The 17,301-nt window shown below is 35.3% G+C and overlaps 1 protein-coding gene across 2 annotated transcripts in view; it reads right to left on the reverse strand.

Moving 5' to 3' along the window:
- Nucleotides 1-17,301, reverse strand: part of LOC149781387 (uncharacterized) — a 251,765-nt gene that overhangs the window by 182,087 nt on the left and 52,377 nt on the right. For both annotated transcript variants that reach the window (XM_089935480.1, XM_089935479.1), the window contains exon 2: nucleotides 15,412-15,492. In XM_089935480.1, the coding sequence (XP_089791606.1) occupies nucleotides 15,412-15,492 (81 nt within the window). The remainder of the gene's footprint in view (nucleotides 1-15,411; nucleotides 15,493-17,301) is intronic.

Genomic DNA, 17,301 nt, shown 5'->3' on the forward strand with positions numbered 1-17,301 from the left:
TTTCTGACTCATGCCTAACTCCTTTTATAAGTCTTATGTACTGGTCTATATTCCTAAGGAGCAGAAGTCCTCGGTAGAACGAGTGTCAACAAAGACAATATTATTGCAGAGAAACAGATTTTACTTGAGAACATAAATAAAAATCATTGAATATTTTTCAATTTTAAATGATTATCATTAAAAATTGAAAACTACCAATATTGTTTTAGTAATAATGAAATTTCACTAATTTTAATTTTATGAGCGAAATACCCAACAGGCCTGAAAGTTATCTTTGGCACTGATAGTTATTATTATTATTATTACTATTATTGTCTAGTGCTCTTCTCAAATTTGAAAACATGTTGGAAAAATCTGAAAGTGTTGTCTTATGCAGCAAAGACAACATTATGTTTAAATAAAATGATCATAAGGCCTCGTCCACTTCGTTGTCACAAACTGAAGTTCCAAGTCACATGGAGGCCAATGATATCTTGCTAGATCTCTCAACTCAGCATGCTCTTTAGGCTTGGATTGTTGTTTTTTATTATTCACATGATAGTATTAATCATCTCTTCGGTATCAATACTCAACTGACATAATGTCAAATATAGGTTTCTCCTTTTTGTCTGAGCAAGGTCAGATATATCAATATTCTTTCTATGCCTCTGTGCTGATAGTTTGGAATGTTTAAGAGGCTAATTATCAGTGCATTCCCTTAAAGATGCAAGACAAAATAAAAAATCCTCTTGTTGTCAGAACTAAGGGTTCAAAATGAGTAAAAGAAAAAAACTTTGGCATCAAAACTGGGAGGGGAGTCACACAAAAAAAATTGAGGTCTCTGAAGCACAAATGGGAGTAAAGGGAAATACTGATTTTCTACCCTATTTTCAACAGTTTTGTTTCTGGGACATTTCCACACTGAAAGCATCCGAGATACCTCTTGTAATGTTAATCTGGTTCCCTCACAAAATACACTAAATCTAATAATATGAAAATGCTGACCTGGATAAAATCTTAAGAAAACAATACAGTATTTGGATTTGAACACAATCATATTTTCATATTCTTTCCAGTTGTTCCTTAACTGTACAATTTTAAGGGTCATTTTATTAGCACTTATGGTAAAATTGCAAGGGTTGCCTAGGATGTTCGAGTGTTGGTGCACAAAGTAAAGGTGTAATTACTGCATAGTTAAACATTGGAAATTACATCCAATTTGTAATGATATCGTCACAACTGATATTTTAGATGTCTTTAACCCAGTTTTTCAAAGAAAAGTGCCCTGGCACACAGGATCAAGTTTATAGGTTTGCAATTTCTGAGGACCTTGCCTGTTTTTCCCCTTTTACTTATTACTTGCTTACTGCATCCCCGCCAAATATGAAATGTTACATTTGAATATTCCCGAAAATTCATACCAACAGTTAACTTTGAACCTAAAGTATTTGTCAATTATTATCACATTGTTATTCAATATAAAAATGTCACCAGCAAAGATAAATTAATTCATTCAACAATACAGGTGGGGTATAGAGTAATTCTCATCAGTCTGTCCATTCTTTGATACAGCACAATCACATTAGCATAACTATAGTCCCCAGTTTTTGATGGATGGCAAACATTAAGATGTACACATCATGAAATCACTTCCATAATTTTTATGAGTTTTTGCCCTTTTCTTAACCCTTTACCTCATAAAGCATGGTGACAAAATGCAGCACGCTATAAATAGAACACCTGTTACCTAGCCGACTGCATATGCATAGGCCTGCCCGCGAATTGTTAAGCAATGTAGTGGAGTTACGTTTAACAGCAGTTTTAATCATTTTACGTTTTTGGTACACATCTATTATATGTGGAAAAATTTAAGAGTAAAGTCCAATTGTTATAGCTGTGTAATTATTTTTCACGGAAGAATATTTTATATGCTTTAAAATCGAAAGAGAACTCGTTCACTGTCATGTCAGTGAGGCCGCGCGACCAACCGTAGCTGCCATTTCCCATACTCGAAATTTCCATGTTTTTCGTCTGCGTCTACATCACTAAGTCATCTGAATTTGATAATCAATAAAAACTAATTGCTGCTTACATAAATATCAGAGCCTTTACCTAAGTTATTGAATCTTTCGTGGTTGTGATTCTAATCGTGAAAACTTCATAAGTACTGAATGAAATCCTGCCTGTGAACTGTTAAGCAATGTAGTATATGTTACATTTAACAGCAATTTTAACCATTTTACATTTTTTGTACACATATATTGTATGTGGAAAAATTTAAGAATAAAGTCAGATTGTTATAGCTATGTAATTATTTTTCACAGAAGAATTTTTTATGTGCTTCAAAATCTTGAGAGAACTCGTTCACCGTCATGTCAGTGAGGCCGCGTGACCAACTGTAGCTGCCATTTCTGATACTCGAAATTTACAAGGTTTTCGTGTGCGTCTATATCACTAAGTCATCTGAATTTGATAATTTATAAAAACTAATTGCTGCCTACATAAATATCAGAGACTTTACCTAATTTATTGAGTTTTTCGTGGTTGTTATTCTAATCGTGGAAACTTTGTACGTACTGAATGAAACCCGCGGCTACCATTTTGGAGAGTGGAGATTATGACCCAGTTACTTTAAATAGCAGATATTGACCAGTGCATGAATAGCATCCACATGATCTGACGTAATTGTCATTCACAGAAATGAATATATTATCTAACTGGGGGTTTTCCCCGAAGGTGGCGCTACGAAAACTAGTTCAAAATGGCTGATGTTTACAGCAGGCGTCAAAAGGCGCTTCCATGCGAATCTTGTAGAGGCGTCAAAAGGCGCTTCCATGCGAGTGGAGTAGGGGCGTCCAAAGACGCTTGTATGAGGTAAAGGGTTAACATGACACTACTGATGTTAACATAATCTGAAAGATTTCATGCACTTCATTTTTAAATTGTTTAAAATTTTACTTCAAGTTAGGCATTTGTAATGGTGCAAATTTTGTAGATATTTTTTACAGTACATTCTGTCATTCTGCAAGACACAACCATTAGGTTTGATGTATGGACTAGGCTCACCATAAATTGGTAGCTCGTTTGGAAGCAGCATTGGATTTTAATTAGGATCCATTAGGATAGCAGCCCAACGGACGTGTTAATGCATGGTCTACTAGAGGATATGTGAAAGAAGAGACAAGCCAGATGCAAAATGTGGGAAATCTCGAGCCATTTGAAATAGGGTGCCATAAAATGATATTTCCCAGAATAGTTAATAATAAAAGCAGACTATGGAGAATTATTCTAACTTTGAAGGGAGTGTTAAAATTTTGGCGGTTAGAAAAAGTTAATCCTGACTGGCTAAGCTATAAAAAAAGGGGGGTTTCACACACGAAATTCAAGGTTTTAAGCAATCTGACAGTCCAATTTTCCATGAGTTTGGAAGCTAAGGGTTTGTATACATTTGTCTCTAATGTTTTATGATCCATATATTATATGAATTTGTTCAAACTGATATAATTTGTTCAAATTATCTTGTTCAGATGAAATAGAAATCATGTACTGTAGGATGCTCTAAAGATGAGCCACTATTCCTCCTCGGAAACTTTAACCCTTTACCTCATAGAGTGTATGGCTTTTTAGCACTCCGATACACATGTAGCTAAGTTACCCAGTGCAGTGCGCTATAAACAGAACACCTGTTACCTATTCGACTCCATACACATAGGCCTGCCTGTTAACTGTTAACAGTGTAGTGTATGTTATGTTTAACAGCAATTTTAACCATTTTACATTTCTGGTACACATCTATTATGTATGGAAAAATTTAAGAGTCAAGTCCGATCGTTATAGCTGTGTAATTATTTTTCATGGAAGACTTTTTATGTGCTTTAAAATCATGAAAGAACTTGTTCACCATCAAGTCAGTGAAGCCGTGTGCCAAACCGTAGCTGCCATTTCTCACACTCAAAATTTACAAGTTCTTTGCATCTACACCACTAAGTCATCTGAATTTGATAATTTATAAAAACTAATTGCTACCTACATCAATATCAGAGCCTTTACCTAAGTTATTGAAGCTTTCATAATTGTGATTCTAATCATGAAAAGTACTAAATGAAATCCGCAACCTCCATTTTGGAGAGTGGAAAATACAACCCAGTTACTTTAAATAGCAGGTTTCTACCAGAGCATAAACAGTGACAATATGATCTGACATAATGGTCATTCACAGCAATGAATGAGGTATCTAATAGGGGGTTTTCCCCGAAGGTGACGCTACGAAAACCCACTAAAAATGGGCGAAGTTTACAGCAGACGTCAAAAGCAGCTTCCATACGAATGAAGTAGAAATGTGAAAAGGTGCTTCCATGCGAATGGAGTGGAACCATCTAAAGGCGCTTCTATGCGAATGGATACAGGTGTCCAAAGGCGCTTGCATGAGGTAAAGGGTTAATGCAGAGTAGGTATAGACCATAAGTCATGGCCTGCCTGCTTCGGACATCATGGCACTCGAAAGACCAATGAAAACGGTCAGAGACTGCTGAAGCTGTGTACCTACCATAACCTGTGCATTACAAACACCTTCTTCAAGTGTAAGCCACAACACAAATTGTCATGGAAACACCCCAGGTCTCATCGCTGGCACCAGCTCATCTTGGGTCATCACCAGGTGCTCAACCCTGAACAGCGTCCCATCCACCAGAAGCTACCACAGTGCAGACTGCGACTACGACAACTCGTCCACTAATGGCATATATCTGCACACCAGGTCCGATGGTACACTGTTCAACCTCGTGTGACTGCGCTCGAAGACCAAACTGAGGTTGATGCTCATCAGGGAGATGCTCTTTGTGGATGACACGGCTCTTGTGACCCACACTGTGGATGCCCTCCAGAGTCTGGGAGACCATTTTGCTGATGCCTGCAAACAGTTCGGGCTCACCATCAGTCTGAACAAGACAAACATAGCATGAAAGATGCCACCACTGCCCATTCCATCAAAATCGATGTCACCCTGGAAGCAGTCAACAACATTACTTACCTGGGATCAACCATCAGCAACACACGTGTTGGTGTCCACAGATTGGCCTATATTTTTCAATACCATTTAACATATGCAACAATTCCCAAAAAGGGGGTGGGGAGAGAAATGTTAAATGTAAACCACTTATGTCACAATCGCTTATGTATCAATACTGATCATTAACTTTAGAGACACATTCAGTAAATCAAAGCAGAGAGCATTTTAAATCTCGAGGACTGTGCACAAAACTGCACATGCCGCATTGCCTCAACCTGTTGAAATGTACTAAAATGGAGGTTGTTTATGGTAAGAATGTTCATATTTTGCTTTTATTTTTTAGCCATAGCACACATTAATTTGCCTTTGTTATAATTCTTTTCTTCTTGATGTTTCTCATAGTTCGTAAAGAAATGCCCTTTTTTCAGATGTTCTTCTCTTATATACTGTACTTGCTTTATACATTTTGTCTCTGATATATATATCTTGCTTGCTTTTCAGATGTTGTGCCACAGAACTGCAAGTTGAAATCGGACAACCGATAGATTGACACAGCTTAACCTGAGATTCTCCAGGTCCATGGTTGCAGTTATGAACAGTACTATGAACCCTGCCATGGAAGTTTCTCTTAAAGGTTATATTCTTTGGTAAGCTGCGTTTTATCCTTTGATTCACTGATTCCACTTTCTGAGTGTTCTTGTTTTTGTTTTTAACACTGTAGATTTACCTAGCCGGTACTCAATACACATGCATAATGTACACTCCTCTCTCTCACTGGATATTTTCAGTTTGAAATCACTTGGCAAGAATGTACTTTTATCTATACAGCTTGTACCAGCTACCCAGCACACATTATAATGTACTTCTATCTATACAGCTTGTACCATTTACCCAGCACACATTATAAGGTACTTCTATCTATACAGCTTGTACCATTTATCCAGCACACATTATAATGTACTTCTATCTACACGGCTTGTACCAGCTACCCAGCACACATTATAATGTACTTCTATCTATTCAGCTTGTACCTGCTACCCAGCACACATTATAATGTACTTCTATCTATCCAGCTTGTACAAGCTACCCAGCACACATTATAATGTACTTCTATCTATCCAGCTTGTACAAGCTACCCAGCACACATTATAATGTACTTCTATCTATCCAGCTTGTACCATTTACCCAGCACACATTATAAGGTACTTCTATCTATCCAGCTTGTACAAGCTACCCAGCACACATTAGACTGCTTATGACAAAGACTATGATCACCTTGATAACACTTAACTATTGCATCTGTTGCATAAGATAGATTACTTATTAATTTTGGTGTACATGTATCATATTTTAAAAATGATTTTTCAAACTCAGCCTGGTAACTCTTAGTCAAATCAAGTGCAAAGTTGTTCTGCATCTTTTCTCAGTTTTTTAGTGCTTCATGGCATCAAATCAATTAATTTGCTCTGACCTTTAATGAACTTTCTACGATTTTGAGCCAGATGCGTGTATCAATATGATTTACAGGGACTGTTTCAGTTATTCCTTCCCTCTTAAGGTCCAGGCTGACCCGGTAACTAGCAGTGTCTGGATCAGTTGTCATGTTGCGTACCTCTAGATTGTCTGTTTCCTTGAAATGTATAAGCCCTTCCTTACAGCGCTCTCCGTTATGGATCACTGCCATCACACCTGTGTCTGTGTGGATTCGAGTCTCAAATTTGGCCAATGTGGGTATGTGAGAAACTTGCCAAGGCTTCTCGAGGGACGGTGGTTCTTTCGGGGGATTTCCTGGGTTCTTCCTCCACCATTAATACTGGCCGCCATGTATAGCCTATCGTGTGATGAAAAATGGCGTTAAACCCTACAACAACAACAACAACAAAATGTGTTCATCTCCAATATTTGTTTGTAAATGTATATTTGCTGAGCAGTGACACAATTTGGCTTCATCATCAGATGCATGCATTTTACCCAATGTGCATAGTTTATTCTTTGCAATTATATTAATTACCTTTTGCTCAGGAGTAGTTTCAATGAATGTGTACACTGTGTAGCTGGTTGAAAAGGTGTCATACCTACTCCACTATACATTGCATTATTATATGCTGAGTCACACTGAATATCAATTATATCTGTCTTATTTCCTATCACAGAATTAAACTCCTTAAAGTCCCATGATAGAAAACCTTGACAGTCAGGGTGTTGGAACTGGTGCTCTCAGAACACAGTATGCCACATCTCAGCATTTTTTTGTGTGCACTAAGCGATATGTTTTGTTCACCAGATCTGTTGTGTGAATAGATGAAAACAAGCTTCATGTCAGAAATGTAGCTTCCAATTTGAAACAAAATCTATTAATAAAGGCAACACTGCTCTGAACATACTATCAAGTGATAGTACAGAATCATTTCGCTGTAAATTAGAGCTTGTTACTTGGGATGCCAAATCAAGGTATATTACCTCCCCTTTGACTGTAAATGAGTGATTGCAAGGTTTCATTTGTTTCTCTTTTTTCAATAATTTATGCATTTTATTCAGCTTTATATTGAAAAGTAAAGAATTTAATATTGCTTGTAGTGGAAAGTAGCATAACAATGATTATGAGGCTTTTTCTTAACTTTTTATGAGTTTTGTGTAAATGTAGGTATAGCTATATGTATTAGACAACTTTAAATTGCAATTCAATTATATTAATTAAATTTACCAAGTAGTTTATGCAGTGATAAATTATACCAGTGTCTGAATATTGCATAAAAACATGGACTTACCCTTCCATCGCAAAGTTTTCCACATATTTCTCCACCTCCAGCTTATTTCATTACTTGGGCTGCAGCAGTTTGTACATGGGCTTTCTGTCTCCAACATCAATGTCAGCATTATAAGAACTTTGGATAGCTTTCTCAAATTTGTCTCTTCTTGTCCTTATGTAACAGACATCAAGTGGCTGTGTCTTTTGGGCTGATGCACATTTTCCCCCCTTGATGTGGTGAACATTACCAGGCTTGAAGAAATGCCTGTCTATTCTTTGCTTCCTTACCCTTTCCCATAGTTTTATACTAAAAAGTAGCACTCAGTTATTCAATTCTTCAGTATAATAAAACTTATGGAACTTTTCTTTGGCTTTTATACCTTTTTAATAAAATTTGGGGGTGATGAATCACATGTGTTGATAGTTTAAATAATTTTGGAATGTCAGTATCTCTTGATGCTTCATGGGTGTGTGTATTGGTCTATGTCACAGAAGGGCAATGGCCATAGTGTATCCCCCTTGGTGTCAGAACTGGGGGTCAAATAAAAAATGTGGGGGTCCAAAATGTACTGACAAATTTTCATCTCACCCATACCTTTTCCGCTTGAAATAGGATATGGCAACATGCACAGCATACTCTCTCTCAAAAATACAAATAAACCAACATGCACAATTAACAAACAAATGCATTGTCCATTCAAAGAATAATTTTATCAGTTAAATTTTCCTTTACTTTAAAGTCATACTTTTAACAGTCTCCTTATAATCTTTTTGTAGCAATATTATAGACCAACACATTACATATAAGCCAATACAAAAAGCCAATTAAATCTTTTTAACCAAATGGCAGTTAATTTACTGCCTGTCATAAAATGTGTACTATCATCGGTTTCATTGTACTTCGTCCTAGAACACATTTATCCAAAAATCAAAAAGGCGAATGATTAATGTTCTTTCTAATAACTTTCACCTGAAAATAAGGTCCTTATTTTATTGCAGCAAGTTAAAAATCAACAAAATCTGCAATGACCCCCTGACTTTGTAATCCAAATAAAATATTTGTGTCAGCAAGTTTACTGATTTCTTTCTTGTGAAAGAATGTCTTGGGTGATAATGTGTTCTCCAGATATCCTGAAGCGAACAAGGGCAGATTTATCGTAATTCTGAAACCCTGTCACAAAAGGATTATTCACTTTTGCAGTCTTTGCAATCATGCGATCAGAAGTCACACCCGTAATCCTAATGGATGTGTTATATTCCAGTCAAGGGAATTATTTTCTCCAATTTTCGTTAAAGTCTGATCCACAGTTACTCTTTTGTGTTCTGCTTCTTTCACTTTCTTCGCTAATGATTCTTAGTCCAAGCAGTTTTAATCTGGTGATCACTTTCTAGTGCAACAAGCACTGACATTAAACATCTGGATGACTTCTTGATGAGCTTAATAGAAATCGCGTGAGAGCTTGCAAGATTAGTGGAAGCTACTCTGTCATAACATTGCCTATGCTAGTGTGGCTCCCTGTTTCCTATTCTCCCTGCGTTGCACTCCGCTATATGAACAGCAGAGTGCACACAAAACAGGGAACCAGAATATGCCTATGCTCGAAATATACACGACGCCATCCCTCATCCAAAGCATTGGATATTAAATAAATCCTGACTGATTTATGCGAATCCTTTGCACAAAAAAACACACGGCAACAAAACATGTGTGTCAATTTTCTCCAGCGTGCATCCCTGATGCACAAATGTGTGTAAAAGAAAATACTTGCTGATGTCAGCATGTTTGTGTTTCTTTTGTGTAGCATGGATGCCATAGAAAAACATAAAGATACAAAGGCAGAAAACAATTATTTTAATAACAAGAATAAACCACAAATATGTACAATACAACACAGCAACATGTAATGCGGATTTAGCTATATACAGTGGTATCATGTAAAATGCCATTACATTTTTATCTTTGCACAAGCATGGCCAGTTCTTTCTTACAATTATGCTCCAAATCAATGAGTAAAATATGTCTTTCTACAAAATTTAGATCTGGTTTTAGGACACAGTACTAATTATAGGGAAGAACTGTGAACCAGTACAGAAATGGGTGAACAAATAATACAGTATATACGGGTTTGGTGGTCCATAATTGGTTAATAATGAAAAGTAAAATTTTAGTAAAAATATCTTTTGAGCTTATCATATCTGTAATTTTTTTTTAAAAAATCTCAACAATATTCTATTGATGCAATTTTAGTATTTTTACAGACCTGACTTAGGAGTACTCAGTAATGAAAGTAGCAACTAATTCATTTGGTGCAGAATCAATAACGTGTTTCATGCACATGTAGATATAAAAAAAATGCCGCGGCTCATATGGTGTTCTCCACACAGAAGCTTGCACCAAGTTATTGAATTTTGAATATGATAGTGCTTCCTTATGTTTAATATTGGAGTTGAATCAGTGATGTGAGTCCTACTCCATACCTGTCAACTTTCACGCCCGGATTAAAAAAACTCCCGATTTTTGGGCACGCTCCATGCCTACCTCTCGATTTCATAGTATCTTCCGATTTTTGCAGAGAACACCCGATTATTACATTATGTTTTTGATTTTCATTTTTTCTAAACAAAAAAACAGTGTTTCCCTTTACTCTCATTTGCGTTTCAGAGACCCCCAAATTTTTTATTTGACCCTCAGTTTTGATACCAAAGTTTGTTTTTAACTCAGTCTGACCCCCAGTTTTGACACCAAGGTGATTTTTGACTCTTAGTCTTGCACCCCTAGGGGATACACTGAAAGAAAGTCCTACATGTTCTGTTGTACCACCTGTGAATTATTGTTGTGACAAAATACTTTACTATAAAGAATTTGCTTCTTCACTAAATATATTGTTAAGTTTAAACATTATTCACGTAAATTAATGATTTTGTTCCCTCTACAATAATAAAAAAATTTTAAAAAATAAACTAACAAAAAAAAATAAATCACAACAATTTCAATCCCATGAATGGTCACTATGAATGCTGTAACTCCATTCCCACAAAAGAAACTTGCACTAAGGAACACCTGGCATTTTTATACCATACATACCAATGTTATTTACCATCATTAAATTAAAAGAAAGAATGAAAATACATGCCACGCAGCAAATGTGTCCTTCAAAAAACTAATTCAGAATACATGTTTAATAATAAACAATACTAAATGCTTTATGAGTTGACAAAAAAGGAATAAGGTCAGATATACAAAGAGGGGAAAATAGTTGCCACATGTAAAGTACCATGAGGCTGGCTATTTTGGTACCTTTAGTTCAACAAAATGGGAATCCTTTATTTGCCAATCAATTCCTGGTGCTTGCGTAACACACAATAGCGTACAACGTGGTTTCTTTGAATTACGACTGAGGGCCAATCATTTTCACAAAATAGCTGCATGGATAAGAACTAACTTTTAAATAGTCGAGCTGGCTTTCTTGCTTGTTTAAGACTAATCTTTAGTTATTGTGCAGTTTGACCACAGCTGACCAGAATATGAAAATAGGGCACATCATAGGGGAAAACAGGGCACGTCAGAGGGAGAAACGACGAGTCTTTTTGCAAATTTAACACATATTGGACCAGGAAGAGTGATCAATATTGAGTGAAAACAAGGCTTTAAAAATGCCACGAAAAACTTCCTGATTTTAGGTCCCAATTTCTATTTTTTTAAATTCAGTCTCCCTACTTGGCTTTCAAAAAGTTCATAGGTATGCCTTACACCCCATTTTACAGAACTATGGTAATTGTGCTAATATTATGGAATAAAAGGCAAATACACATCAATGTACTGGTATAGTTACCAGTCAAAATTACCTCTTATCACAAGCCCGTTTCAGGGTTTTAATGATTAACTGGCCTGTACTGCTGTTGCAAAACTAAAGACAAATTCACCGACTATGATCATAAGAGATGCCGAAACATCAAGCTTTCCACTGTGTGTAAAGTTATGCTGTTTGTTCAGCTAAAACACAAAACTAAAATTGATTGATGTTGATCTTAGTTGATCTATGAGAATTTTTGCCTTTATTATTACCACTCTTCATGAACATGTAAATTATGATGGTTATGTGCCTTGTACAATTAAACGTGCATACCTTTTTAAAAGTATTACCTCAATTTGTAGGATCGCTTATATCACTGAAAATGAGTAACTCATGAGCACGTGATTCAAAGTAAATGAAACAGCTATTAAGGACTAGTTGAAATGTTATCTGGAAGAATGCAATTTGGTTGAAACAATGAATAAAGCAAAATTTGCATCTAATATGTTTGGGAATAAGTATGGATTTAACTGACACTATGCACGCATTGCACTGTGTATGTCATGCACATTATAGTTCAGCATGGTCTCCCTGGTAAACTCAACCAGTCCACAAATTATGAAGTCTGTATTTACCTTTACATAAATTTGTGTTGGAGAAATCAGAAAATATGCACATACAAAATAATAAAAAAATCAATCATTGTACTTTAAAACAGTTTAACAATTGTCGGGTCAGCGAAGGTTACTTTTTTTTTTTTACATGCCTATGTCTTAGGACACTGAAAAAATTATTGCTGTCACAAGATATATAGCCATTACACTAGTCAACAAAAGACCTAAAAACTGTGAAGTTTAGACATTGGCCTGCAGATAAGGCGACCCGCTTCTTCCAGGCCTTTATTTTTTCTTTAATTATTCGGCTTATACGCAAGTATATATGGTAATTTATTAGAATTACCTTGTTCAGATGTAACAGAAATCATGTACTCTAGGAAATTCATGCATTACTCTGATAAGAATCAAGAGAATTAATTCATCTGTCTTAAAGGATATGTAGCATGTATGCTAAGAACTGCTTTTACTTTGTCAATGAAGTAAAGTACCGATAGTTAAGATGAGGCATAAAGTCCATTAATGCACTTGTGTAATTAAGTTGTGAATTATCTTAACCAGGTAAAATCAATGTGTGTCAACCAACATCATTCAGCTTGTAATTTACAACCTACAGTGGGAAGTAACAGTTATCAAAGAGATCTAGTTATGTCATGGTCTCAGCTAGAAATGAGAGAAGCCACTAGAGAGACATTAAATTAATGTTAAATACGATCAGTACAGTTGTGAATTAACCAAAGCCTTAGTTTGTTGTTATAAAATGATATCTGACATAGCAAGTATGGGAATAGCAGCTAAATCCATAACTGAAAGAGTGCCATTATGAAAATCACCTTCAAATGACTCCAACAAGGGACCATGCTAGGCACTTATCTAATTTACACATGAAACAGCTATCAGCTGTAACAAAATATCATGTACCGCTATTGTCCAGTTGGAAAACATGAAATTTAAAAGGTTCGGTATTCCAACCATATTTACCTGTGGTACATGTAAATACACATGTATGACTGATATTTAAATTGAAAGCAACAATACAAGCCCTGTGTTCCAAAATGATGCATCAACAGAAAACATTATGTTCATCTGAAAAGTTTATAAAATACACATACCTTCAGTTCCAAAACCCTATGCACCTCAATGACTTATTGCTATCTCTCAACTTGATGTAATTCTTGGAATTTTTTTCTTCATTTCACATAACAGCAATCATATCTCCCATCATGTGACATGCTCAAATCAATATATGATGTCCAATTAACGTAACTGTGCCCTTTCCTGTGTTTATACAGAACAATCTGAATATTCCTTTTTTATTCTTCTGTACTGAACATTAAAACATTTCTAAGCGGCTTATGTTTTTCATTCATCATTAACAGGTATCAGTAGTTGGATGCTATTTTTAAAAAAATCTACAATCAACAATTTCATCATGCAGACGCTTTGCATGGAAAAATATGTGCAGTTAAAAACGTCCGAGGTACTACTATAAAGTTAGTGTGGTTCTCTGACTAATTCTACTAAAGCTAATGTAAAACCCGGATCCAAAGCAAACACAGAGAAGCCAATTATCCAGACTTTACTGCAACAATCATATTCGTAGTTTTTCCTTTTATTCCATATGTCCTTATTTTAATGGTCATTTTTGTAAGACTTGCAGAAAAATTATAAAGTCTGGCAGGTCTGAAATCAGGTAAGCTGGACAATTCCTTCAAATGTCCAGCCCAAAAGGACAACATATGGATTTCTCAAGAGAACATTATTCACATTTTGACTGAAACACCCTTACCAATGAGAAAACGTGGAACCACCATGAAGATAATGGAAAATGAGATGGTGCTTGTTTGAGATAAATTTTGAATGTGGGAAGCAAACAAAGAAAGTTTTTAGACACTGTTATTTAATGCACAGTTGATAAAATATCTACTAAAGAATCAAATCATAAAAACTGTAACCTTCTTTACTTAATATTTTATGTTGTTATATATGAAATAATGAATCAAATTTCAAACTGTTTCTCTTTTTTGTTCTTATTTTAATTTCTGTTGTTTATTTGATCAGTTAAAATATGGTCTTAACTCTTGGATGAGTGTATAACATCCATAACAATATACTGCTTGCAGATTAAAAGAAAATTATCATGATTTCATAATTCCCAGAATCTAATGTGTACATTTTTTTTTCTACTCCTGGAAACAATGAACTTACTATGAAATAAATCTGTTTCCCTTTAGTAAATTGAAATGCAATTACTTAATTATTAAATGTACACAAAAGTGATCAAACACTATGCTGAAACTGTTCAATATTGCTCTCTGTAATGGCCTTAACTCATTCTGCCCCAATCCCATCTGTAGGCGTGATCCAGTTTCTGCATTCCATGGCAGATCCCACCTGTAGTCATGGATTGTTTACTGCATTCAATGGCCGATCCCTTTCACCAGTTGTGATGAATGTGTATTAGATACAACATCTCTGATTGGTTACAAATGGGTTTTTTCCCCAAGAACTAAACAACTATTAAACCAATCAGAAACGATTTTAATTTTATTTGTGGAAATTTGAATTGTTCATAAGCCAAGGGTTACCGTTTGAGAACAGTTTCACTACACGTGTTATGTTCATGAAAATCGTAAATGATGGCGGATGTAAGAGTGATTTTTGAAGAGAGCAAAAATGGGGAGTTTCTCGAGTTTCATATTGAGCAAGCTGAGGAAAGATATGTTCGGCAGTTGGATATTTTGCAAGATTTAGATTCAGACATAGAAGTTTCTGAGACTGAATCGTCAGAAGATGAGGATGCTGACAGCAATGATGATAGAGTTCTTGCGGATAAATGTTGCACATAATATGTAAATAGAGGATAAATAAGTTGAGAAAGACTGGGACAAATAGTTAAAAAAATACATCACTGTGTAGACAAATTCATTTGGAATAATTGGTGAAAATTTCGTGGATTTTAATTGGATATAAGAAGAGAAATTAAGGTAGAGTGAATGCATGTGCACAATGTTTTCAAAATTTTTCAAACATGTAAAAACTGGGGCACAAGCAGCTAGACACAGCTTAGTGCTTCTGGGGCATAGCAGCAGAGATACTGGCTAACAGTGCTGGGTTTGAATGAGTTAAATAAGGGTGGGGGTGTCAACTCATAAAAAGGCCAATTTGGCTTCACCTTTTCTGCATTTTCTGGCACACTGACACTCACCAGATTGACTGTATCACCTGACTCACCCCTAGCATCAACCATGTTAGTGATATACATACCCTCATATTTTCCAGCTGTTTCTGTACATATTCTGCCCTTCCATTATGGTCTGTCCCCGTCACAGAGAAGGACCCAATGTACTATAAAGGAATAGAGAAAGTATATATATTTTAAGGAGTGACTGGTACCAAGTCTTGCCAGAAATATTTTCAAGCTACATTCCGAAATTAAATTGTCTGCTGTTATATTTCCAAGAAAATGCTGGCTACTGATCTGTGATTTATTATGCTGTTAATAAATGTATACTTATAGGCTTCAGTTTTCTTGTTTTTCAATAATAATCAGTACTTAAATTCATGGATTCTGGAAGTACATTAGTCCTATTTTTTCCCTGATAGAAGTACTGTTCACTGTCTTTTTTTTTGAATTCATGGCTGTAGCAACCATGAAATCCATGAAAAATTATACCCCACAAAAAATAGCAAAAACTTCAACTTACACATGGCTTATTTCACTAATATATTATCAATATTTCTGAAGTCATTTAAGAGAATTTAAGTGAATCATTAATCACCCAACAGCCATAATGGTTGTGTATGTTTTGCCAGGTACTAATTCAAATGTGGAAAATGCTTCCAGTTTAACTTTTCAAAACTCTGAACAAAGAAAGTTATGGAGAAAAGTTATTTTATCTTGCATGTATAAACTGGAGCTTTCAGAACTCATCTGATCTTGGGTTTTTAATGATAATTCTAACATTTCTTACAATTTTCGAGATTCTGAATTCAAGTACCTTTTTGTTCATGAACTAGTCAGCCACCTCATCTTTCAGTGATGGTGCTTGAAAGCCTAGTCAAACATGTGTCAATTCTTCTATAAATTTATCCATGTTAGGAAATATATACAATTTTCTAATCTTCCCCCAGGTAATGTACCGTAGGTGACAAATTATAGGCAAATTCAACTGTTCAGAAATACTGATGCAATCATAAACTCAAATTTGAAGGCAATGATACCAACTGATATGCTGCAATGCTGTGAAAATAAACTCAAATGGGCACAATATGCCCAAATGCAGTTACATACATGTAGGAAATGACCATTCAAGTGTCCATATCTTTATCCTACATACATAACCTGCCATAATTCTAGATTTTGGGAATGAGAAAGGGAATTCTGTGTGCAGTTGTTTAGTCAATGAAAACAATTCAGGGATTTGATTAGTCTAGATGATTTTTGTATTAAGTTTGGAATACATGTCAGCAGCTAGAGTTTCACGGCATGCTCAGAGCCATCCATTTTTTCAAACAAACTTCATATAAACATTAATTCAATATACATGACCCATTTTTACATAAAGCTGTAATTTTGCCAATAAAAAGAAAAAAGGGGGCTGTAAAAGTGAACATCAAAACCTAAAAGTTAACACTTCTAGGCCAACATCAGTACTGAAATGGACTCGGGAATATGAGTTTACAGCTAAGTGACTGGAAGAAATACTTTTTCTTGCTTTTTAATTAACAAGTCTTTTAAAGTGAAATAGTTTGAAGCTAACATAATGCATAGAATTTTACCAACAAATACATTTTTAAACCAAATTAGAAAAGTCCCTACAAGCATGTGCTCTTTATGCAATGACTCCTTTGAGTCGTTATCTCATCTTCTTTGGAATTGTACCAAAACTGAGTCATTACTTACTAGTTTCAATGGGTGAATATGGAGTAAGTGTAATCATCTGCACAACTTCCAAGTTTCAAAAGGAGAATTTATTCTTGGTATAATAGATCAAAACATAAAAGATAAACTGATCAATCTCCTTTTGTTGCAACTGAAATCATTCATCAACAGATAGAACAATTAAACACCAAACACAGCCCATTTAAAAAAAAAAAAAAGAAGCTTCATTACATGTCACAAAAATATGCATACTGTATAACAACTGTACACGG

The sequence above is a fragment of the Sinohyriopsis cumingii genome, chromosome 15, assembly GCF_028554795.1.
Source record: "Sinohyriopsis cumingii isolate HCF-2022 chromosome 15, ASM2855479v2, whole genome shotgun sequence".
NCBI lineage: Eukaryota > Metazoa > Mollusca > Bivalvia > Unionida > Unionidae > Sinohyriopsis > Sinohyriopsis cumingii.